At 37.5% G+C, this 24,999-nt stretch overlaps 1 protein-coding gene across 1 annotated transcript in view; it reads right to left on the bottom strand.

Moving 5' to 3' along the window:
- Positions 1 to 24,999, bottom strand: part of MICU2 (mitochondrial calcium uptake 2) — a 139,130-nt gene that overhangs the window by 49,862 nt on the left and 64,269 nt on the right. The window contains exon 2 of the mRNA XM_014877578.2: positions 14,755 to 14,902. Within this exon, the coding sequence (XP_014733064.2) occupies positions 14,755 to 14,902 (148 nt within the window). The remainder of the gene's footprint in view (positions 1 to 14,754; positions 14,903 to 24,999) is intronic.

The following is a 24,999-nucleotide window of genomic DNA, read 5'->3' on the forward strand; positions in this document are numbered from 1 at the left end:
AGGGCTGGCCCAAACACAGACTCCTGGGGAGCACCTCTTTGTGACCAGCCCCCAGCTGGATGTAACTCCATTCAGCACCACTCTCTGGGCTTGCCCATCCAGTTTTTTACCCAGTGGAGAGTACACCCACTCAAGCCATGAACAGCCAGCTTCTCCAGGAGAATGCTGAGGGAAACAGTCAAAGGCTTTACTAAAGTCTAGGTAGACAACATCCACAGCTCATCCTCATCAACTGGGCAGGTCAAAATTGGTGAAATTAATTCAACTCCTTTGTTTAAGAAATAGTTTGTCTCTTAAACTTATTCATCCAAGCACAAACTTCAGGATACTGTTGATATTGCTTATTCCTAGTGGAAGAGAAAGAAAACATCTGATGATTTAAAGTAATTTAAAATTTTAAAATTAAAACTGGAAATAGTAAGTGAAAAAATTGTATTTATTAATGGTATCAGCATGAAAATGCAGTGGTTACTGTAATTCTCTTGAGATATAGGACATTTATTGTGCTTGTGTCCAAGCAGTAAATAGCTGACATATCAGTGCATCTAGGCAATTTAAATTACTGCAGTGGGTAAGCAGCTAGGAGCATTGACATTTCACATAAATTGCATGGGTTCTCAAGAGTATTGTAAATATAAATAGCTACTTAGATCCAGTTTATGTAGTAGCTCACTTTTTTTTACTAGTTTTCCTGTTGCACCCTATCATTATTTACACCATCATTAATGCTTTCTCTTTTGTTATGTTTTGGGCTTTTTTTAGAGATTTACTTCCACTACTGCAACATGCAGTAAAAGGTCTTAGAAATATTGCCAAAAATATTCAAAGAGGTGACAGCTGACTGGAAAAGTATAATAGAATTTTACTAGACACATCAGTTTGGGAAACTGTCATTCATCATATTATAGTACTCCCTACTCAGACCTTTACAACAAAAAAAAAATCAGAGAGAAAGAGGTGGCTGATGTTTTTCTGTACTGCTATTGCAAAATCTGGAAATCTCAACAGCAGGATGTCTGATTTCTATTGATGCACCATTCTAATGATGGTGGTAATCATGTTTCATTCTCCTAGTGGCTTGTCCTTCCATCAAATGTCTAGAAATTGAGGCCTTCAGGGCTGCCATACACCCCCCCCCCAGAGCAAACACACCCTTTTGAACATCTTATTGTTCTTATTTCATTCCTTACATTCTAGGGAATATATCACAATATAGCACCTTTTTGGTGATTGTGAAAGATGGTGTTATGAGTTTCTGAGGAGCTTGTGGGAAAACCCATGGAATGGGGCTCCCCTATGGTTAAGGGAAATTATTTCACTCACAGAATAGCTGAAGTTGGAAGGGAGCTCTGGAGGTTACTGCAGTAACTAGAATGTCCTTGTCTGCTCATGATGACAACAGCAGAAAGCTCAAAGCAAGGTCAGTCAGGATCTGTTGCCCAAGACTATGTACAGTTGGGTTTAGCATATGCTTGCAGACATTTGTTTCTAGAAGGGTTATGAATACAAGATATCTCTCTAATTTAATACAGTCACCTGACCAATCCTTCCAAAGAGAAAATATCCATTTGTGTGCTTTTGTAACACACATTAACACCAAATACATGCAATAGTTGGTGGGCTTCATAGGCAGTTTTTGGCTTTTGCCCGCTTGCTTATACTAAGGGTAACAACATTCTCATGCAGTTGAAGACTGTAAGCCTGGTTTCAATTCTCACTGACAACCTACAATATAACATTTTTGCCTTATTTGTTGAGGCATGAGAGTACTAAGCACTGGATTTAACAGTGAATTGGGGCATTTAACTGAAAGGAAACAATTCTATATTAGTAATTTCATTAATTTGAAATGTGTGTTTAAGTACAAGGCCTGGGACATTTTGTCTTACTGTCCAGAGCACAATAAACACCACAAATTCAAACCCTTATTATGCTTCCCTTTCAGAACAAAAGCCCCATTCATGAACATGCAATTTACAGTGACTAGCTGTCCAAGGGCGTTGCTTTTGAGTTTTGAGAACAATTACTTTGTAAATTATAACCAATATAGACTCTGTTTAGGAATTAAAGGATTAAGTGAACACCCACTAGATGGTGTTCAATTACTGCATGGAGTGACTGGGCTAGTTACACCTCCTATTCACCTCTGCAGCAGACTTTTCTTGAAGAAACAACAAATACATTTGTATTAGAGGACAAAAAGGGGATGAAATAACTCTCCTAATTAAAAATTTGGAGAGGCTTTAGTAAATTATTTACCATCTGTGTTGAATGCCAGTAAGAGGAACTTCTAAAAGATATGATGAATACAAGCAAAAGAAAGAACATAAGGTTGTTTTGGGTCCACTTGCTACTAGTCTACAGTTTTGCTCCAAAAACCTTGTATTTTTACAACTGATTATATTATCTGTCTGTTCTCCACCTTCTCAACTTCTGCTGATGTCATTCTCTGAAAGATACGGGTTCATCAACACTCACCAAGGAAACACATCCATTTTGCAATTAGTTTTATTAAAAGGATGAACTGAATTATTGGATGACTACTCTGGCAGAACCTAATGCATCACTTTCTTTTTCAGCAGAAGCTTAATAATTGTAAGTAAGCCCCATTAATGTTAGTAAATCAGCTTAAGGAAGGAGAGGAAAAAAATAAAAAATGAAACTGCTATTGTAGCACTTCAGATGTTTTAGATTCCTGGGGATGACAAGGATGATAGTGATAAAGGGAATTGCTATTTGGAGCTGAATTAAGATAATACTGTCATTGCAGAATTTCCAGAAGGGATCTTTTCCTTTATAAGGCTCTGAAGTGCAACCTTACATGAAAATTTTAGGAAGGCCATTTTAGTGTAGATGACACCTCAGTGATGACATTACTTTTTCCAACTGCCATTATGGAAAGACAAGGACATTCTAATAACCATGTTTAGGAATTTTCATACAGAAGACACTGTCTACTGCTTTGAGCATGTACTGATTCTGCACAGACCTACTTCACTATTTCCATAGCTCTCCAGGTTCAAGCACTATTGCAATCTCTACTTTTTCTTTCCTTCTTCCTTCTCTTGTTTAACTGGAGTTCCTTTCAGTGGCTGACTTGATTTCCCTTCAGTTGATGGTCCACATCATTCTCACCTTTATCTTTACATCAGTGGAGTTTCTTTCCACTTCTAAGATTAGCTCACTCTGTTATTAGCACACAGAGAAGCTCTAAGCAAAGCAGTAACAGCCCCTGCTGAGTCTGACTTGTTTATACATCATTAACATCTGCCACATAGCAATTAACAGATGTTTGGAAAGCTTTCCTACAGCAGGGGCTCCAAGGGTATGTAAATGATAATAGGATGCTCCTGTTTTTTAAGCTATGAAAGGTTTAACCTATTTTTGCCATGCAAAAAGCTGTTAAATAGATTTTGTTAGGTTTTATTATTTTCTCAGAACAGAAGAGTGAAGACAGTTACATAAAACTAATTTGAAACATTGTCTTTATTCAGTAGATAAGGTGGTAATGGGAAGAGGAGCAGGATCATGACAAGTCTGACAACTCCCCTAAGACTGGAAAGAACTAAAGTTAAGATAAATTAGAAGAGCTTAAAACCTGGTATTAATCATACCTTATTGCACAGGTCAAAACAGCTTGGTCAATTTGCAACTTAAAAAAATTAATGGTGCTAATACTATGTTTAACTATTATTGACATGATGTTCATCAGCCTTCTATAGCAGTAGAAACAAAAAGTCTTCTGCATCAACTAGAGCACTCCCTCTACTAAAGAATGAACTTTGCAAATTGAATAAGAAAAGATAAGCCACCACTTGACCCTTTGACTTCAAACTCCTCACAATAAAGAAAAAAAAATCTGTCAGAAAGAAAAAAATATCTAGACAAAGAAGATCACGAGTTCCTTTCAAAAATAAGTTGTTCTTTTCTAGAATTGTTTTATTTCCTCAGAAAAAAACTTTTCTCCTCCTGAATTCAAATAACCTGATGAAGTAAACCTGTGAAACATTTGGCTTTACCCTGGCTTTTATTTTACAGTCAGATTTTCTGAAGAATTCTGACCATATTAAGCACTACAGGAAACATTGCAATAGGTCAAGACAGAAACAGAACAGGAACATTTATTCAGTAAACATAATTAAGAAGGCAAATCCAAAATCGGAAGTACACCTTACATCAAAATTCCCCCTAATGTCTCATTTAACTTACAGCAGCCTTCAGTATACTGGGCTTCTTTGTTCACCACTTTCCATTATTCTTGTGTTATCTCTCTCCTGCCATTCTCAGCTTCTCTGACAAAACTAGTTTCTTCTTCAAGAGCAATTGTGGACTGAAAAAATGAACAATTTTTTTCCTTTCCCTGAGCAAAAGTGTACCTCACCTGGGGGCATCAAACCCTTGGCTGTACGTGACCTCCTAAGAGGATGCTCTTTGCCAGATCTCTCTTTTTCTGTTTTAATCACAATGCAATGATTATGTAAAAAATTTCCTCATCTAATGATGCAGAAAATAATTTGCTCTACCCCAGTATCCTCAGCTTGGCAGACACATGGAGGTACAAATGAGGACCAAAGCACCTTTGGTGCTGGAAGCTGTTCTACACATAATGATTGAGAGTGGAGCACAGGCTACATGCATTTCAGCATTTCGCTCTTCAGCATTTTGTTCAAGTGAGTATTGCTTTGAACCATTTTTCTCCTTAACTAAAGCTGCAGTCTGACTTTCAGAAGTTTCAGCAACAGTCTTAATTTAAGAAGTTCCTGACCTCCATCCTTGTTCCATTCCTTACACCACAGTGATTGCTAGCTGATTGTGCTGTGAGCCAGGGAACAACGCAAGCTTTAACACAGATAAATCAGACTCAGAAAAGCATGGAAAAAAGATACCTACATGAAGCTGTGGAATGGATGGCCTCATCTGGACAGAGGAGATAAAAATAAACTCAGGTTTGCTAACCTAACAAGACCAGTGCTGAGTGGAAGCTTAATTATCTATAATGTATCACAGAGCTAAGATTCAAAAGAAGAAAATCCATTATTTTAGGAAATGGGAAATGTTAGCATATGAGCAAAAGGGTTTATACAGAGAGTGACTACTTATTGGGTGGATATCAGCAGAGTTTTTAAGCAACAGAGATACTGTGTCACTGTTTTCCAATATAACCAGTGGTTAAAAATTATTTTAAATTGAGTATGAAAAAAATGTATGAGGTCTATATTTTAAGTTTGTTTTATTTTAGGCTGCTGAAATAGGAGTTTACTTACAGAACACATATGATAAATTTTGAAACACTTAGCTATGAAACGTTAAAGACAAGTACTACGCTATGAAGTATTCCCCTAAAAGAGAATACAAATCCACAAAAATACATTACGAGATATTACATGTTAACTTAGGTGAGTAGTGGCAATAAATATGAGTGTTCTTACAATGGTTTGACTAAGCAGATATCCTTTCTCCTGGAAATACTGGACACAAAGAGTAACAACTGTCCTCTTGAAATGAGCATTCCTCTGCAGAGGAAAGAGATTGAAACGACAAATGAATCAAATTTTAAATGGGCTTTTTATAATTCTCACAGTTGGTACAAATGAAAAGCAAACAATGGACAGCTTTCTTCTAGTGAAAGTGTAGAGTAATTTATGTTGCCCAGTGTACTTTTAAAATGACCATACTGGTTTAAAAGAACCTCTCACTTTTTCAGCAGTAGAGACTGCCTTTACCACCATACAGCTGGCAAAAAATGTTTCTCCCTAGCCAATTCAAAGAAAGACAAAGAAGCAGATGAAATTTTTGAGCATTAGATTTTATAGTTTCTCCCAAGAAACTGAACAGTGAAACAAAAGGAAGCTCTCACATTCTGTCACCAACAAATCCACAGAAAAGAAAAAAATGCTATTGTCAGGGTGTGGGTGACACACAAACACATGCACACCCCTTCCCCAAGAGAAACAAAAATGAAAAAAAAGCACCCAAAATTTGGAGAGGAACAGAAAAGGAGAAAAGTCCTCTATTTTCTGGAATTGGCAGTTTCTCTAGTGGAATACGTGCTTGCCAATACCGATGCAGCAGCAAGATTTCACTGTCTCAGTAGTTCCAGAAGTATTAGAGGTATTGGCACAAAGCTCACGCATTCAAGACTTGAAAAGAAGGCTCGTGCCTGGGAAAACGAGCTGCATTGTTCTGAAGACTTCAAACATCAGTCCTGAAAGACAACTGGAATAAACTGAATAACATCAAAAGGTAGCTGTCTTGGCCACGTCTTCTATTTAAATTCCATGCAAGGAGCCCATTTAAACATTTTATTAAGCCAAGTATGACTGCAGCTCTTGGTGAACAAAGTCCCTGGACACTGGCATTTTATGTATACTGATCAGCAGAAAAAAGCAGCTAGAAAAACCAAGAATGGCCAGGTAGGATGGATTTGGACCTACTAGCAATGCTGAACTACTTTTTGTCTGGTAACAACCAAGGCAGAATTTGTTAGAAAATGTAGTATTTTTTTGTTTGCTGTGTCTGTAAAATCCTTTCACTTTCAGGGTTTTCCAGGTCTGAAAGGAAAGATATTTAAAAAAAGATGTAGCCTGCATAATGACTAGGTGCTAGCTAGCAATATGGATGATGGTGTGAGGACCTGAGCTCCCTGAGGGACTGGACAACACTGGATGACTGATTTTATTACTAAAAATTGTCTTTTGTCTGCATTCTCCTCTGCAGTAACGAAGCTGGTAACCCAAGGGGAGGGCACTGCCACATAAGCAGGTGGCTCTAACAAGAAGAACCTGTGTGTTTTACACATGGAAAAAAAAAAGTCTTTGAACTCAGTATTTGCTTTTGTTTCACAGCAGATGAGGAAGGCTACTGAGCACAATCAGTGCTATAACCCACTGCAGGTGCAAGGCTGGGGAGTGAAAAACAGCATAACCTGGCCACTTTCTCCCTTAGGGAACTAGTGCCAGTGTTTTCCAAACAGAGAGCAATGGAACTTCTCAAAGGTGCCCCTGGAGACGTCAGCTGTTTGGCAAGTAAGGACAGCTCCTCTCACCTACCAAAGCAGGCTGCACACCTTGCCTGCTGCTACTGCCTAGAAGCAAAGTGATTGATACTCTGTGCTTCTACCCTATTTTAAAATTTGTTTTAATTTTTAAAAAACTCGTAACATTTTTATGAGAACAAGCAGGGAAAAATAGTAGTCTGTATCAAGGTTACTCAAAAAGGGATAAATCATATGACTAATACAATAAAAATTCAGGATTGGCCTAAAGAAAAGCACGGAACCTTCAGTACCAAAAGAGGTACAAACAACTGAAAATATGAGGCTAGAATGCGTGCTAGATTTTGGCAGGAGCCTGACCTGCACTCCTGGCACCTGCTATCATCTGCCAGTGGTCTGCAGATCCTCATCAGTTCTTAAATAACTGAATGCAAGCCAAGGAATTTTAAAATCAGATTGTACTTCTTTGGTATAAACCAATACCTGTCTGCATTGAGGACATATGTTGCAAGAAATTAAAATACACTTAAGAGTGAAAAAATCATTGAATCTGATTTTCACGCTACATCTGTTAAGACTTAAGTGTCAGTTAAGCAGGATCTTTCAGAACTGATTAAGTTCCACTGAATTATTAAAAAAAATACTGAACTAATCTGTCAAAAAGTATTCGGAACCTGTGGGAGAACAAATCCCAGAGATATTTTCTGTGGTATGTTGACAGCATGTTATAAAAGTAGTTGAAACAGTGTGTGGTGTTCTAAGAAAAACCAAAAAAATCTTTAAAGATAGGAGAAATATTCAGAGACCAAGAATGATTGTACAAGCTCTTGAAATATGCCCATATGTATAAAAAAAGTGACTTCTCTGTAAGGTATTTTAAATATCACATTAGCATGTCACAGAACTGGAATACTTGACTAAAGCAGAAATTGCTGCAAGACTTCTGAAATTCTAAGGCAGACGATGTTTATACAACAAGCAGACTCCTGTTATTAATAACCAGATCTTTCCATTACTTGCACTACAAGTATTCTGTACGCGCACAATGTATTTTCATTCGTTTCAGGGAATCTGTTTTCCATTCAGATGCCATTAAATAACCAATAACTTTCACACTTTAAATAACCAAATCCTTCAAGATGTGCATTGAGACCACTTGCCTCTTGCTCACAACTCTGCTGAAGCCTGATTGCTTTTATTATTGGTACTATTTTTGTGCTGACTTTTAAAAAATGGCTTTCATTCATTGAGAAGCTGTAATTTATCTTCTCATTGAACTGTTCTTCAGAAAGCTAAATAGCTAGTAGTGTATTTTCAAATCATCTTGCCCAGGTTTTTACCTAAGCAGTAAGCATTGCAGTGAAATGAGGTAAGAACTCTCAAACTGCATCACTCTTCAGCCAGTCATCAATGCCACAAAGGGAAAAATAGGAATCAATCACGAGACACGAACTCAGTATAACCTTATTGTTGTCTCACACAGACACAGCTGCAAACACACAAATGTAATTAATACAATGTCAGTATAAATTTAAGGATCAAAAACATATTTTCCTATTTCACTGTACAAAGAATGTATCTCAGGTACCTTCAATGTGGTAGAAGGCATGGAAATAGAACTGGAGGGGAAAAAAAAGACATTTTCCCTGTGCGATGATATGCTAAAACATGCTCTTTTCTAAGTGATTTTGCTCCATGGTTCCCTTTCCTCCTGCTCTCCCATCTGACCAGGCATGCTTCCTTTGCTGCTGCAGCTGCAGGGCTACAGTGCTGGAAGCCAGCACTCACCTAACACCTCTGCTCTCAGCGCTGCCCCCCTTCAGCTGCTTTTCAACCTCTCAACCAAATACACTTCTCTGAAAACTGGGGGCAAATAAATAAGTTGGTGCAGAGGCCAGTGGTTAATACATCAAAAAAGAAGCCTGGCCAACAGAGCAGTTTTGAATGCTGCAGGAGGAAACACTGCATTTCTCCACAAGAATCCCATCTTGGATTCCGTTGTATAGTACCTTGTGATGCAACCATTGTGAAAGTGCATTAGTGTTCACAACACAACATATGTCCAGACATAAATATATATTATCAAGATCATAGGAAATTTCTGCCATATTTCTAAACAAAGAACTATTTACTGTCAAATTAGTTATCAGAGTTAACATCTAATTGATGAGGACAAAAGAAAAAAACAAAAACCTCCCTTAATTAGCTTATTAATTACCAACAATTGGCTGAGGCACAACATTAGATCCAAAACAATATAGTATTTTATGCACAACACCGATTTTTATGTTCTACTTGGACACTTAAGAGAAAGTGAAAGTAAGTTACTTTGAAGACTTTGATAGGGGGCTGTGGTAGAATTTCCTAATGCTTTTTGGGTGATTAAGGATAGCTGAGGGTGAAAAATCCACAGTATGGAAGACATTTTCAGCAATCAATGTTTATCTTTGCTTTGGTGTTCAGTTCCTTAAAAGGAATAGTATTTTTCTTTACTTACAACCCCACTTTAAGAAATGAGTAAACAGTGATGACTAAGAACGTTTGGCTAGAAATGGCTGATTTTGTTTCATTTTCTAAAGTTCAGAAGAGGTTAATCTAATGACCTTAAACCATCATGTTATTTTTTTGGATTTATCTTCACTTTAGCTTTCATCATCACTGGGTAAGGGGTCATCTCTGTTGTGCATACTCAGCTTGCAGGGTTTTCTACTGTATTTGGGGGATTTGAGCAACAATGACATATCTGTACTAAAACGACACTAAATGCAGAGGTAGAGAGAAAACAATTTCTTTGTTAACACATGAGAAATTTGAGAAGATTGAATTCCATTCCCAGATGTATCAATGGCTCCCCATACAACACTTCAATCCCTACTTCCCATGTGAAGCTTCTCCATTTAGACAAGCTTCAATTTTATTATTTGACTCTGAATCCTGTAATTTAGATCTGACAGTGATGCATGACTCACATCAGTCTGATTAGTTATCGTGTACGAAATTCAGGTCACAATGAAGACACTAAAGCATAGGCACCTGAACTCCTGCCAAAGGCAAAAAAACTCAAGACCCAAAAATAAAAAGGCTGACTCAGGTCATTCCCAAGTGCTCATCTTGACTGCCCCTTTTGGCTCTCTTAACATCACTGACTGCACCAGCAGTGACCTCAACTAAGGACAATGGAGAACTCAAATTTTTAGCCACCAGAGCCTTGCAGTGTGTCCTTTTCCTCAGATTCCCTCACAGCCATGACCACACTGATGCTGTAACAGGAAGCCACACATCATATCAAGTCTGCAAACACACCACAACTTTGTGCCAACTGTGTTCCCACAGAAAGCTTAACCAACTTGAACAACTTTTCCAAGGAAACCTACACACTAATCCTCATAGACAGATAGGACTCTACCATGGAAATACTGCCTCTGGTATCAGAACACAGGAAAATCTCTTTTACTGCAGCTGAATGAGTGAAGATGCTACAACACATAAAATCTGGACTGAGTAGATACAGAAAGATCAAGACCTTTATTTAGCAAGTGTCAATTGTTATCAGACAAGGTAACCTGAAGGTTTGTCTTTTACCTGGAAGAGGAATTGAATAATCTTCTCCAGAAAAAAATGGACATAAGCACAGTTTAGATTCAATGCATTGCAAAATCTTCATTTCCTGAAGGAAGATTCTTGCAGTCCTTTTCAAAAATTAATACAGATTTTCTCATATGTTCTGCAACAGTACATCAGAGATGGTATTTCCATGGCTCTAACACAGTATTAGTTGTATCATCTGGAATATGAGCCTAAGTTTGCCCAACTGTTTAAGACACAAATTTTATATGAAGGATCTCTTGAAAATGCTCCTGTGTTGCAAAGAAAATTCAGTGTAAATCAGCAGAATTTTATCTTCCCATACCTGTGATCTTGAAAGTGATAGAATTTCTGATGCAACACAGCAGGTTCATATTATTTGTATTAGATATTACTAGACATTGTGAAGTATTTTTATATCACAATAGGAACAGTAACAGAGAACACTTTTTCACTAAACTATCATTGCATCAGGTATGAAGATTTACATGAACATCACACAGATTACCCAGAAGAACTTGGCTGGTTTTGCAATGGTTTGCCACACATCCCTGTGGTAACATAGTTTTAACACAAGATTACATGGCATATAACCATGAATCCAAAACCCCCAATGGTGCATTTAATATGCACTGCACTAACTGGTAGAAAAAAGTGCTGTCATATTAGTTTTGCGCTGGCATAAATGCTGTGCCACACTACCACATCTCATTTAGTTTGCCACTGTTCATAAAGAGGTGGCTGCTACCTTTCATAAAATAACTAACAGCAATAAAACTAGGCACATATTTACAGAGTAACTTGGTGTGAAGCACTGCTTCTAAAAGCAAGCAAAGTTTTTTTGGATGGTCTCTTTATTCCTTTATAGAGCTCTTTGCTTTGTCAATAAGCAGAACAAAAAGTCTGTCAGGAAACTCTGCATTTGTTATCAGCTCATTCTCCTTACATGGTAGTACTGTAAATATTTTTCTTCATTATCACCCTGACAATAAATAACTTTGAAGGTGTGATTTAATTAACAGGAATGCCAGTATTTCACAACTTTTGCCTACTTTAAAGAAAATGAGTAATAGAGAAACCCATGCACCAGGAAACAAATGACCAGAGGTAGTGAACTAAGGTCTACCAGGCAGGGTTCAGTATCACTAAGGCTGGATGACAGCTAACACATTTGCATTTGCAGTACAGTTCATCTGTTTTCTTATCTGGTAAAGTGTTCCATAATAAATCATAATTTACTGCATCTTTTGCAATCTTGTCAAAGGGCACACCTAAGATTTTTGCTTCAGTAATAAATTCCACTCAACTGTGTACAGGAATTCACTTGACAATCTGCACATAGCTAAAATATTTTGGTATTTTTTAATGCTGGCACCAACAACTCATCTGGTTTACACAACATCACATTTACTTTCTACAAAATTTGACTATGTTTAAAAACTAATACGAGATTTCAAAACAATTCTGCAGTGGGAACCACTCATGAGCAAAAAACCCTAAGGCTAGCTGGCCAAGATCTCCTATTTTCAATTCATAACTGTTTCTCATCCTTCTTTTTGCCTGCCTTTTTCCCTTGTGGGAGTATTTATCTCTGAATAGGGATAGATCAACCTCAGCAGTATTTCTTGATGTACACAACTAAACTGCTCATGAGGCTGGTCAGAAGTTTCTGCATATTTTCTGTAAAAAGTACAGCAGAAACAAAACTTTAGAACAGCCCTAAGTCTTTCATATTACTATAAAGAGCATCCAATTGGAAAACTCCAAGCAAATATTTATGAAGATGAATGGTTACTGCCAGGGTGCTTCAGATTTTGCTGAGAGGTTTGGGTTTTTTACTTATTAGCAATTAATCAAAAATAGGTAGAGAATAACCAAATCATTGCAGCTTGAAGTTCAGCATTGTAAGACTCACCAATTGCATGCAGGATCACGTGTTAAAATTGCATCTATGTATGCAGTAAGTGAAGGTATCACTTTCTAGGATAAGTGTTGTCATATCTTTTTCATTTCTAAAGACACTGTTCAGGGTGAAAGAGAATTGTTTTATTACATAAGTGGAAAGCTTCCAAAATAATTGCTGCTTTGCTATTAAGTTCACCATCTTGACCTACTCTGAATATACCAGGACAGACATTTGAGATAGGTCTGTTTATTTTCCTTGTATGAAACTCTTCTAAACACAATGAATAAAACCACTGCCTTTAAAATACTTCAAGTGCCATATTTCTCTACTATCACATTCTGTGTCTGTTTGCAGTCACATAAAAATGTAAAATCCCAAGCAAGAGAAATGAAAAGAATTGCTTACCACTGTGTTTATGCTACTGGTGAAAGAATCCATACCAATGACGGTTAAAAAAATATTTAGGAACATTAGATTAAAGTGTCAAGACTTTTCTATTAAGCATCTATGATGCTACTGCTGCAAGCTTGACCTCAATTTGAAATGCTAAATATGCATTAGGCAAAGGGTTTTTTTCTTATCATTATTTATTATTTTCCATTTAATGCTATTTCCTACTCATATTAGCAAAGCAACTGAAATTAACTTAGCTGTATTACAAATAGATATCACCACATACCATTTCATTAAAAATCTGCATGTGTACTCTTATACTTGGAGTAACCAATTAATATGCATGAGTGGCTAGGATTGAAAAACACTTATCTCTCTAACCTTGTCTTCAAAGACAACTGTCTGAAAACCACACCTTCAAAACTAGAAGTTTCTGTATTCACTGTCTTTCAGGCAAGAAAACTCAAAATAAGCTCCCTTTTAGGTTTTTAACTTGATGACTCAAGTTTTGAGGGGGAACAAAGTCTAACACCCATACATTAAAAACATTAAAAACATACATTAAAAGCATTTTAAAAATCTCTATGACTCTCAAGGTCATAAAGTCCTTCTAAGGATTTATATTCAGCTTTGTGTAATATTAGAAGCTGTGCGTCAGTAGTGAATTCATGTATCCTTATCATCTATAGATTTTTGGCAGATACTGGAAAACTTCTTTTATTACAGATACTTGTGTCCTATTCTTTGACCACTTGCAGCTCTTTTAAACTGCTTTCTCCCCATGGTTTTTGACAGGCTTGAATCAAAGTACATTATGGTCTCCTTCTTCCTCCCTGTCTCTCAAACCGTTCCACAGGACCTTGAATTCCTTTCTGGATTTCCAGTTCAATACTCCCAAGTCACTACAGCATTTGCTGGCAGGTGGGCAGAGCATCCCAGGCTTTGAATGGCTTTTGCTAGACAACATGTTCTCCTGGTCAGCATCTGCAGATTGCAGCAAACAACTACTAAAGCTGGGATTTCTCCCTCTTTCCCTCAGCAGATGAACTAAAAGAGTAATTGTCCTCCAAGTGTTAATCCTCTCTGGAAACTGGAAAAACTTAACCTTTCAAAAGCAAAAAAAAAAAGTCTTGGGAAAACTATAAAACCCAATTTTTTTGCAGAAAAAAAGCACATACCATTAAAAAAATTACTGTATCATAGAAATAACTGAAGAAGATACAAAGACAAAAGAAGCTTAAGGAATGGGGCAGAATTAAAGAAGCCAGAAAATCTGCAGTAAAGGACAATGACTTATGCACTTTTTATTTGTGTGCTGTTCCTATCTTCTCCTCAGAAAGTACACTTTTAAAAGTACTTACTGAAAAGACATTTGTGATTTTGATTTGTTCTTAACTAGGTTATGTAAAAATCAAAGAAGATTTAAAATCAAAAATATAGACCTGAACTCTGGGCTCTATTATTCTCATTCAACTCACTCCCATCACTGACTCCTCTAAAAAAGAAGGTCACAGAATTACTCACTGGTGAAGTGGATAAAAGATAACAGGACCAGGAATGGTATGAACACTATTATAATACACTCATTCTATTTTCTGGGGTATGTAAGCAACTGAGGAACTACACAGTGATCAGACATGTAAATTATGCAGAGATGTCATCAGCAAGTCACCAGATTTCTAAATCATCAGCCTCACTTCACTTCTGTAAAGGGTAGCGGTGTCTGTGAGAATCCGTAAGAGCAACATTTAAAACCTGGCTTCTGCTGATGTATGTAACATAAAGGATCTTATCCCAGTGATTTGCAAATGACATCTCTAAGGGGACCAGCAAGTTTCTTTTCCTTCACAAATACAATGACAAGAAAACAACTTACGTTCAACTTGATCAAACATTACTGAGAACAAGAAATCTCTTGGTGTCATGTAATATTCTCCTTCATATTCCAATGATGCAAAATGCATGAAGCGGTGCTTTCGAAGACACAGTCGTTCATCCACATCTGCATGAATGACACCTTCTTTCTAAAAAAGAAAAAAAGTCCGCTGCATTTGTAGACCAAAAATGTAATTAGAAAAAATCCTACACCCTATCTTGATCAACCTTAGTATTTTGTGGGTAGCCACAGCAAAAAGCTACCAGCAATTAAAGCTTTTATGGCACAGTCTTAAAGAATGTCATGCTTATATGATAGTCAAAGTATTTTTTGGCTTCACTTAGAGCATGCTTTAACAACACAGGCGAGCTAAATCAATAGCTGGATGTCACCAAAGGCTGCTCCTGCTTCCCACTCCCCTGCTCTTGGCTATGTGGTCCTGCACCTCCTTGTCTGCCAGCTCTGCTACTTGTTGGGCTCTTGCTGAGCCAATTTCAGCTCGTTAATTCAACAAAAAACCTAAACCCACTGAACAGTCAATAGTATTTCACCAGGTTAGTGGCTGGCTCAGCAAAGACTGAAGTGTACTGCATATCCATGCAAATGACTCATTCCTTAAGTTAATTATTGAATTGTGGAGCAACTTCTAAGATGAGAATAATGATGTTCTAGCTTAAGTATGGGCTGGTCTTTCAGAGAAGTCAGAAAAATGGGAAAAGCAATAAAAACACCAATGAAAGAGTCAGAGATCATACCACCAAATCCAAAGATTCAACTAGTCAATTAAGCAAAAAATCTCCAACCTCACCCTCTCCTCATAAATACTGAGACTCAGGATCCAAACCATACGAGTTGACAATACTCTGATGAGTAGCACTAGCACTTACTGGCAGCAAAACAGGACACTGACCCAGTGAAACAAAGATATTTACACTTTACGATTTCAGAGATGGTAAGTGACAACAGGAAAACGAGAAACTCTGAAATTCAGAACACACACTGTGTGCATTTGAAGATTAATCATGGAACAATTACTATCATATATTATATTATACACTATGATATTTCTAAATAGAAAGCTACAACTTGCCATTTAATCCCACGCCTTGCACCCCTCTATTAGAATTAAGTACTTGTTAAAATATTTCACGGAATGATAGGCTACAAGCACCTGTTATAGTCGATTTTAGCTTTCCCTTGTAGCATGTTTGTTTGCCTCAAAACTCAGGTTTCAATGAAGGGTGGGAGGGAACCAACAATAAGAAAAAAACCTAAATACTCAGAATTTAGATTTAAAACAGTCATATTCCGATATGCAAGGAAAATATGGGCTACCTCTAAGTATCTGAAGCTAAGACTTTAGACAGAACTGCTTTAAACTTCTTGCAATATAGAGCTCTATCGTGGCCTACAACAAAGTGCACTGCTGCTGTTCAGACCTGTGTGTTCTGGAAAATACTGCTTAAAAACAAATCCAATATAGCAACAAATGTAGCTTTATACTTTTAAAACTTTAGAGGACAAGTGACTCTATAGTTGCTTAGTTAACAAGACTCAATAAACGCTGCAAATCTCAAATGAATATTTAATAGTTGCTGGGCATTAACATGCTGTATTCTTATTAAAATCACATCCTTCTCACAGTAACGTAAGCAATTTTTTCCCAATGGCAAATTCTAACAAAAATGTGGAAAATGGCTTCACAGTTGTCCTTAACCAAAATTAAGTAATGAAAAGCAATTTTTCTGCCTAAATATGCAAAAATTTAGACAAGAAGTAAAAAGGAAATTCTACAACATGTTCAAACCAATTGGATTTTCAAGTTTCTTAAGTCTTGCAGTATTCATCCAAATTCTGTCTAAAACTAAGTTTGTTACTGATAGCAGAATACTGAATTTCAGCAATCCATAATTTTAACTGAAATACATAGGTACCAGTTTTGGTCACTACCATATAAGAAAGCTATTAAGCTGCTAAGAGAGTGTCCAAAGTACAGCAACAAAGATGGAGAAGGGCCTTGAGGAAAAGTCACATGTGGAGTGGCTGAGGTCACTTGGTCTGCTCAGCCTGGAGAAGAGGAGACTGAGGGGAGATCTCACTGCAGTCTGCAGCTTCCTTGTGAGGGGAAGAGGAGGGGCAGAAGATGCCTTAAGTGCCTAGAACAGAGGCTAGACAATTCCACATTTTCCAGATTCTGTACTGCATTAGTATACGACTCTGAACTCCAGATGAAGTATTGGCAAGTTCTCTTCACGGTTTAGTTAGACAAAACAAGGCATCACAGACACTGATCTCATCTCTGCGGTGACAGTGACAGGAGCTGAGGGAATGGCCTGAGCTGTGTCAGGGCAGGTTGAGGTTGGATATCAGGGAAAGGTTCTTCACCCAGAAAGGAGATGAGCACTGGAACAGGGTCCCCAGGGAAGTGGTCACTGCACCAGCCTGGCAGAGTTCAAGGAGCACTTGGACAGCGTGCTCAGGCACATGGTGAGGTTCTTGGGGTGCCCTGTGCAGGAGATGGACTTGATGATCCTGATGATTCCCTTCAAACTCAGCATATTGTGTGATTGTGTGTTCACATGTTCACATATTAACTCTGAAGAGTGCCTTGTATTTGGAAAGGAATCTATTCCCATCAGAATTACAATAACACGTGATTATGGACTCATCAAACCCCTTTCTTTTTGCGAAACTGGCATTTCTGATTTGCAAAACAGCCTTGGCTAACTTCTTATGAATTTCATCTTCAAAACTAGCACAAATGAGGACAAAACAGGATGAATCAGCTGTGCCATCTCCTACTTTTTTTCCTAAGCTTTTGCAAAATTCCTGACATCCTGTCACTATTAAAGAAATTTATCATCTGCAAAGAACACCCTTCAGGACATGTGCATGAGCTCAGAGCAGCTACCACCTCATTTAAAAGCTGCATCCCTCCCCCTCATTCACTATTATTTTCTTCACCAATACATTTCTCTCCAAGTCTTCAACCAGCAGGGATGTCAGACCCACCAAAGACAACTGGTAAGAGATAGAAATACATGGGAAGAAGTAGAAAGCTCTTATTTTTTGAAAAAAAACTTATAAGCATAACTGCCATTTGCTCTTAATAGAGACAAATATTTGAATAATCATTCTAATCATTATTCCAAGTGCCTAACCAAAGATTAAATACAAATTATGTTTTGAAGAAAAGGCTGATTCAATCTCTTAAAATTAAGATTAATCTTCTTTTGAAGTACCAATCTAAAGAGTGCAGAGGGCAGCAAGCTCTCTCTCCACAATTCAGTATCCTTCCCACTTCAATTAAATCCTGACTAATTTCCAAGTAGTTTTTCCTGAGTCATCCAATGTGTCCTTCAGATGAAAAAGATTTGACATTCCTGACATTTTAAAAAACACCGTGAAAGCTCATTTTGCTCATAAAAATGCATGTATCAGGCAAAAAGCAGAGTTTTTCTCTAATTCTATTCCATAAAATGAGTTCAAGTAAAAACAGGTATACAGTAAGAAATAATTATTCATTTAAGGCTGAACCTCAGATATTAAGGCATCTGTAATCTAACACCTCTGTAGTTTCCAACAGTGCAATCTCAAGGCAAGCTGGATACAAAAATTCAAATTTCAGAGGCACCATGGGTGAGAAGGATCTATTACTATTACCACAAGACTCTTGTAAGCATAGTTTAAAATAACTCTGGGATTGACTTGGGCTTATTTCTGCCTCTAACAGTGCCATATAGGAGAAATCAAATCACAAAGAACTACGTGGTATTAAGGGTAAGGCTTGGGCTGAAATTCCACTCTCAGCTTGTTCTTCTGTGTGTGGGTCCGGCCGGGGCTTCAAACACTGCCTGTTCCCACGTGCTCCACAGCAGCCCCACCACCAAGAGAATTGAGAATGAAATTTCAGCTTTAACTTGGAATTTAGTTGCCTTTGTGGTTTTAAGTCAAGCCTCCAGTGGCAATTTCAGAATGTGCATGGTAAAGCTATGATAGCTGATGGTAAATCAGAACTGAATGACATGAAAGGGGCTCCAGGAGGATGCTGTGCAGTTCACATGGCAATGGATCAGGAGCTGACCAGCCACTGGTGTCTACAAGCATTAGGAAAGACTGTGGTTTCCTTCCTGGCTTCCTGCAACAACATTGCTTCATACAATTGATTTTCATGTCGATATAATTCATCTGTTTATTACTCAGGCTCCTAATTTTAAGATGCTATTAAAGAATTCGTGGTATTCATGGAGCTCGATCTTTGGCTTTGTTGTTTTGGTTTTTTGGCATGAAAAATAGCAAGCTTAAGTCAAAGAAACCCCTTATGTTTACTGTAACTTTGAATTAAAAAAAAAATAAATAAAAATGAAGGGTTGCATAAATAAAACTTTGATAACCCTTACCTATGTTTTCAGTAACACTGCTCATCACTGTGATGTGTATTTTGGTAACACTAATTTTGTATCCATTAAAAATCTAAGTAATTCTTAAGTACAAACTCAAATATATGCTGCTGATTACTAGAGAGAAATTATTTAAAAATATTATATGCACTTATCTCTCACTTCAATTTAAAACTATGTCTTTCCCTTTCATTCATTTTACCTTTTGTCCCTTTTGTCCCTTTGCACAGAATTTGGTGTTTTAACGTACCTGTGCCTTTCAAATTTTCTATCTTAATCTTTTCTGCTTATAAAATAGAATACACTTTCCAGTTAATTTTTTCCAATATAATTTTCTTTCTTTATTCCTTTCCATACAATCAACTTATTTTGTCTCTTTGTATCCTTTCACTGTCTTTCTTTTTGCTATTATCTACACACCCTCCTTCATTTTTCCATGGGAAAAATAAAATTAAGATATTTTAAACGTTTTTTTCCCCCCTCATCTGAACAGAGGATCAATACTTTTTTTTTTTTAATTTTCTAATCTGAAAGAATTAACTTGTAACACTCATTTTACTTGCTACAAGAATAACGAAACCAATGTGTGGTATGTAATTAAAGGCCAGTTGGTGCCAGCCGGATCTCTGGGAGCCTCAGGTTTGGATACATTAATTCACAGAATCTACAGAAGGATTTAGCAACTCTGTATCAAATTTCTGAACGACCAATGAATGTTGCAGTTAATTAGTGTCATTATTGCACCTCAATTTCAACCCAATCCGTTTTGAAATGATCAAAATAACAGAAAATGTAACTCGACCTCCAACTCTGCGGCACATGCTAACATACCCAGCACGCATGCTGAATGCACAGAGGAATAAAGCTCAGAGCTGGATGTTTCAAAGTTTCATATGATGCAATAATTGATAGATGAAAAAGAAAATTGACAGAAATATGTCACTTACAGAAAACTCAAGACCATAATATTTAAGAAAGCTCGTATAAGGATGTGTAAAAGCAGTTTGTATTTTTACAATAAAGAACGTGAGCCATGTCTTGATCAAATGCACCAGTACAAAACCATTATCAATTTAAAGAAATAAAATCAGAACCAAAACGTTCTGATGATGTGAATTGATCTGTATTGCTTTTTTCAACATTATGTTTTCTGAGCTCGCAAATCAAACTGCTAGCCAGGGGGGGACGAAATCCCCAAAACAACTCATACAGAGAACACATTTCTCTGGAAATCAATTCTAAGTACTTGAGTGACTGAAACTAGCAAACAACTACATTACTAAAAGCTCTAACAGTCTTGAAATCTCTAAACATGAAAAGGACAAGAGATTAAAAATACCTTCTTGGGAGCTACTTCTGAGACAGAGAACAGACTGCTAAAATAAGGACAAGAGAAGAATGAGAATGCCAAAGTCTCGTGTCTGGCTGCTCTTAACGGTTGAATATAAACACTTGAAAATTAGATGAAGCCCTTTCTATGCACTAACAGGTGCCACTCCCCTCCTTTCTTTCAAATAGCTGCTCAGTCATTTCTGCTGTGCTGGTACTAATTAGTGACGGTTATCTTTGAAGCAGCAGCTGAGTTTATTTGCATCTGAACTCCTGCTGGTTTTGGTTTTAATTTTTCTTTCTCCCCCCTTTGCATTTCACTGAGTTCAGACTAAATTGTGCACACAGAGCAGATCTACTGTTACGAGCACCCATACCAAATGGAGAATTAATTCAAACATGAGGATAATACAGAAACCAGTCTCAGTTTATAAGGGTTTTTAATTTCAGCATTTAATTCTAGAATTTCTGCCTTGCCAGAGCTAATTTTTAAACATAAGCTTAAAACAAAGTAGGAAACTAACACATTTCTCCTAACGGAATATAAGAAAGGCAGATAAGGTACCCAAGCTCTAACAAGCCAGGGGAACCAGTTAATTAATTTAACAAACCATACATTTTCACCTCTACTTGCAAGTTATCACACCAGCCTACTTACACATTCCCCTACTGAGGCTGACACACCACTCAAACACACTGGTGCAGAAGTACTAAATACATACAGAGTGGCAGGGGGACCACACTGATGCCTCAAAGACAACGCACTCAAGAAACGTGTCCATACAACTTTCTGGGAGAGCTCATTACATTGTGTTTGACAGTCAGTAGACTTGGGTGAAAAATGTGTTATATCTACTTCTCACTGATCTTTCTCGGTCAATCACTTTCACATTAAAGTGCAATTAAAATGTGAAGATACAAATATATCTTTAAAAGAGGAGATAGATATATTTGAAAGATACTATGTGTGAATGTGTAAACAATACATGGTGCTTAACTATGTGCCTTTAAAATCATAGAATCATAGAACAGATTGAGTGGGAAGGGGCCTTATAATCATCTAATTCCAATCCTCTGCATGGGCAGGGACACCTCCCACTAAACCAGGTTGCTCCAAGCCTCAACGAGCCCAGCCATGAACACTTCCAATGACGGAGCATCCACAACTTCTCTGTGGAGAACAACAACCTGTGCTGCTGCTTCACCACCCTCATAGCAAAGAACTTCCCCCCAATATCTGATTTAAGCCTGCCCTCTTTCATCTTAGAACCATCACTCCTTGTCACATGCCCTTGATAAAGTCTCTCTCCAGCTGCTTTGTAGCAGAGGCGCTCCAGTGCTTCGATCATCTTTGTACCCCTCCACTGAGTCACTCCAGCAGGTCCATGTCCTTCTTTTATTGGAGGCTCCAGAGCTGGATGCAACTCACCACATGGGGTCTCACAAAAGAGTGGAGGGGCAGAAATCCTTGATCTGCTGATCAAGCTTGTTTTGAAGTGCTATAATATCTTCATTTTATCTTCTCCTTCTCAATTAAAATGATGTATGGAGTATCTCTCCACACACCTTCTCAGGAGGAGCTGGGAAAGCCTCTAAGCCATCTGATTTTGCTTACCCTGAGCTTGTGGATCTTTAGGATTTTCAAGCTGATAGGACTTTACCTCTTAAGTGTATTTTTGCTGCAGAAGGAAACCATATGTCCTTTCAAATAACTGCTCGCTTTGATTGGGTAACTCAGACAGAGTTCTGAACTATATCAAGAGATAATCCATTCATTACACGAGATTCAGTTTTGACTGCATACCCTTGAAAAACGGGACTATACGCCCGAGTCTGAGAAGTGCAACTTCAAGCTGTGGGAAGTATTGCAGTCCAACTCATGCCAGCTGCATGGTGCCATATATGCACCTGATGATTTATAGCTCTAAAAGGTTTTTACTGTCATAGTGCTTGGTCCTGCAACAACTGTACAGACAGGAAAAAAGTTAACTGCTTTAACAGTAGGTGGCTGAACGCTAGACAACTTCTGTTCTGAACAAGACAAATTCTGGAGTCAGTGCTCATACGGAAGAATTTAAAGGAGTAAATATTTAGCGCTGGACATAGTGACCTAAGCAGAAGAACCTAAGGGAATGCATGTTTAAAATCGAGACTGGGAGAAGATGACAGGAAGAGGAGGCAACTTTGCAATAGGTGAACTAAGCAGTACAGAGTGAAGCTGAAAGAGATGAAACTCTGAGGACAAGGGTGCTAGATTTGATGAAGTAGACAGTAGAATTACATAGTAAAAAGCAGAGTGGTTACATTTTCAAGGTTGGTTGGGTTTTTTTTGATAATTTAAAAAATGTATGGCGCTAGCATGTAATGCTTGTGCATATTTAAATATGTCCATATTCACGTATGAATAAAAGGGACTAGAAACGAGATGGTTACTCTAATCTGTGTAATGGCTGAGCAAGAAGTGGTAAATACAATGGAATGGGAACGAAGATAGTAGGAAGTTTAGTGATTATTGGAGGGGAAAAAAAGAACCGAAACATACCAGAATTTGCCTCACAACCTTTTCTAGAATAACTTCAAAGTGCCCCTGTCAATGGTTACACATACTTTCAAGAGTTCTACATACACTAGCTTTGCAACAATGTGCCAAAAGTATTTCCTCAAATTCATTACACCAGCATGATATTTTACACACAGTGTATGTGCTTCAAGGGAAGCACTGAAAGAAACTGCCTCTCTGCCATCAGAGAACACTGTTACTTGTGTGTTTTCAGAACACATTTCAGATTATCCATCTTGTTTAAGCATTTTTCTTAACATGTTTGCACATCCAAAATGTTTTAAACAGTGGCTGATGGCACAGTGTCTCCAACAAGAGTACACGCAGAAGAGTCTTCGATTGCCATATCACTTCCTGAAACATGCTGTGTGCCAAATATAATTACGCAAATCCCGTTAATTTTTAACCAAGGTACTTCGTACTTGCCCTGCCAGGGAATTTTCATCATGACACTGAGGCAGCATTACAGGAAATGCACCCAGTGCTGCAGTTACCAATCAGCCTACCACAGCACTGATCAAAACCAATCATGCAGCAGTAAAACCTATGGATTTAAAACCACTTCTCTACCAAAGACAAGCTCCTCCCAAGTGGAAATACCCTGTGACTTCATCTTCCTGGACTAAGAAATTTGTTTCTGCATAGAAGAGTAAACAGAACTCAAACCAAACAGAAGACGTACATATGGCCTAAAAACACTTATATGATACTGTTGAAGAATGAAAAAAAAAAATAGAATATTAAATATCCAACTATCATATATGCTAGCTGTCATCAGTTTCTGTAAATGAGTGCTTCTATTTAGTCAATCTGCAAACACACTCTTAGGATGGCTTTCTACAGCAAAGCCACATAAAACCCAGTAAATGCTGGTAAAGTAATTATGAGTTTTACAGTTTGTGGTTTGGGGTTTTTTTTGTATGTTTGTTTTTTTTTTAATAAAAAACAAGCAAAAAACACCCAAACCCTCAATAAAATCAAAACACAACAAAATAGCAGAGGCCTTTGTAAATAAAGAAGACCCCAAATAGTAGGCAATACTCAAAACATATGATTCCTTGAAGAAAAAATATCTAAGGATCCTAGATGTAGCAGATTGCTGGAAAGACGGGAAAACTGCGCTCAGAAAGTGTCAGAATCCCCTTCTGAGATAATGTGAACATTAGAGAGATAAACACATTACTCTTTCCCTCAGAAGCTTGAAAAGTTCCTGGAAGTGTGTGAGGGAGAAGTTAAGTTTTCTAAGCCTTTCTCCTTTTATATCAAATCTTTCAAGATAAAGACACACACAAATTGAAGGGGGGGAAAAAGATCTATACGCACCAGGTTCTTCTGCATGAACAACCAAATTGAAAACAAAAGGAATCCCTAACTGAGTCACAATATACTTTCTACTCTACAAGAATTCTATCAGATTTTAACTCCCATTATTAGCTATGTTATAGCAAGATATTTTCTCAGTTCTCAGAGAAGGTGCTGTAAGTGAAGGGAAGCTAACTGATTACACTGCCATAGAAAAGACTACAACCAACCCTCCTAAAGCATTCAACAGCAGCTGGGAAGTGTGAAATTCTTCACTTTATTTCAGTGAACTAACACTATTGGATAAAACTTACAGAGTAGCAAATTAATCAGAGAAAAACAACCTGTAAAGAAAAGAAGATAGAATATATTTAAAGCTTCTCTTTCTGTCTTTTTTCCCCCTTCCCCCCCCCTTTATTTATTAAATATTTAGTCACACAAATGAAAAATGGCTAACAAGCTAGGCTCTTTAGAAGAGTCGTCAGAGCTATGCTCAGAGGATTTAGCAGGTCCCAGGAGGTACCAAAACAAATATCCATATGTCCTGTAAGATTAATACAACAATAACAACAAAGTCATTGCATCCACAAGAAATGTTTAGACTGTAATTAAGTTGTAAAATTATATTTATTTCTCCATAAAGATGCTGACTTC

The sequence above is a fragment of the Sturnus vulgaris genome, chromosome 2 (assembly GCF_052056855.1).
Source record: "Sturnus vulgaris isolate bStuVul1 chromosome 2, bStuVul1.hap1, whole genome shotgun sequence".
NCBI lineage: Eukaryota > Metazoa > Chordata > Aves > Passeriformes > Sturnidae > Sturnus > Sturnus vulgaris.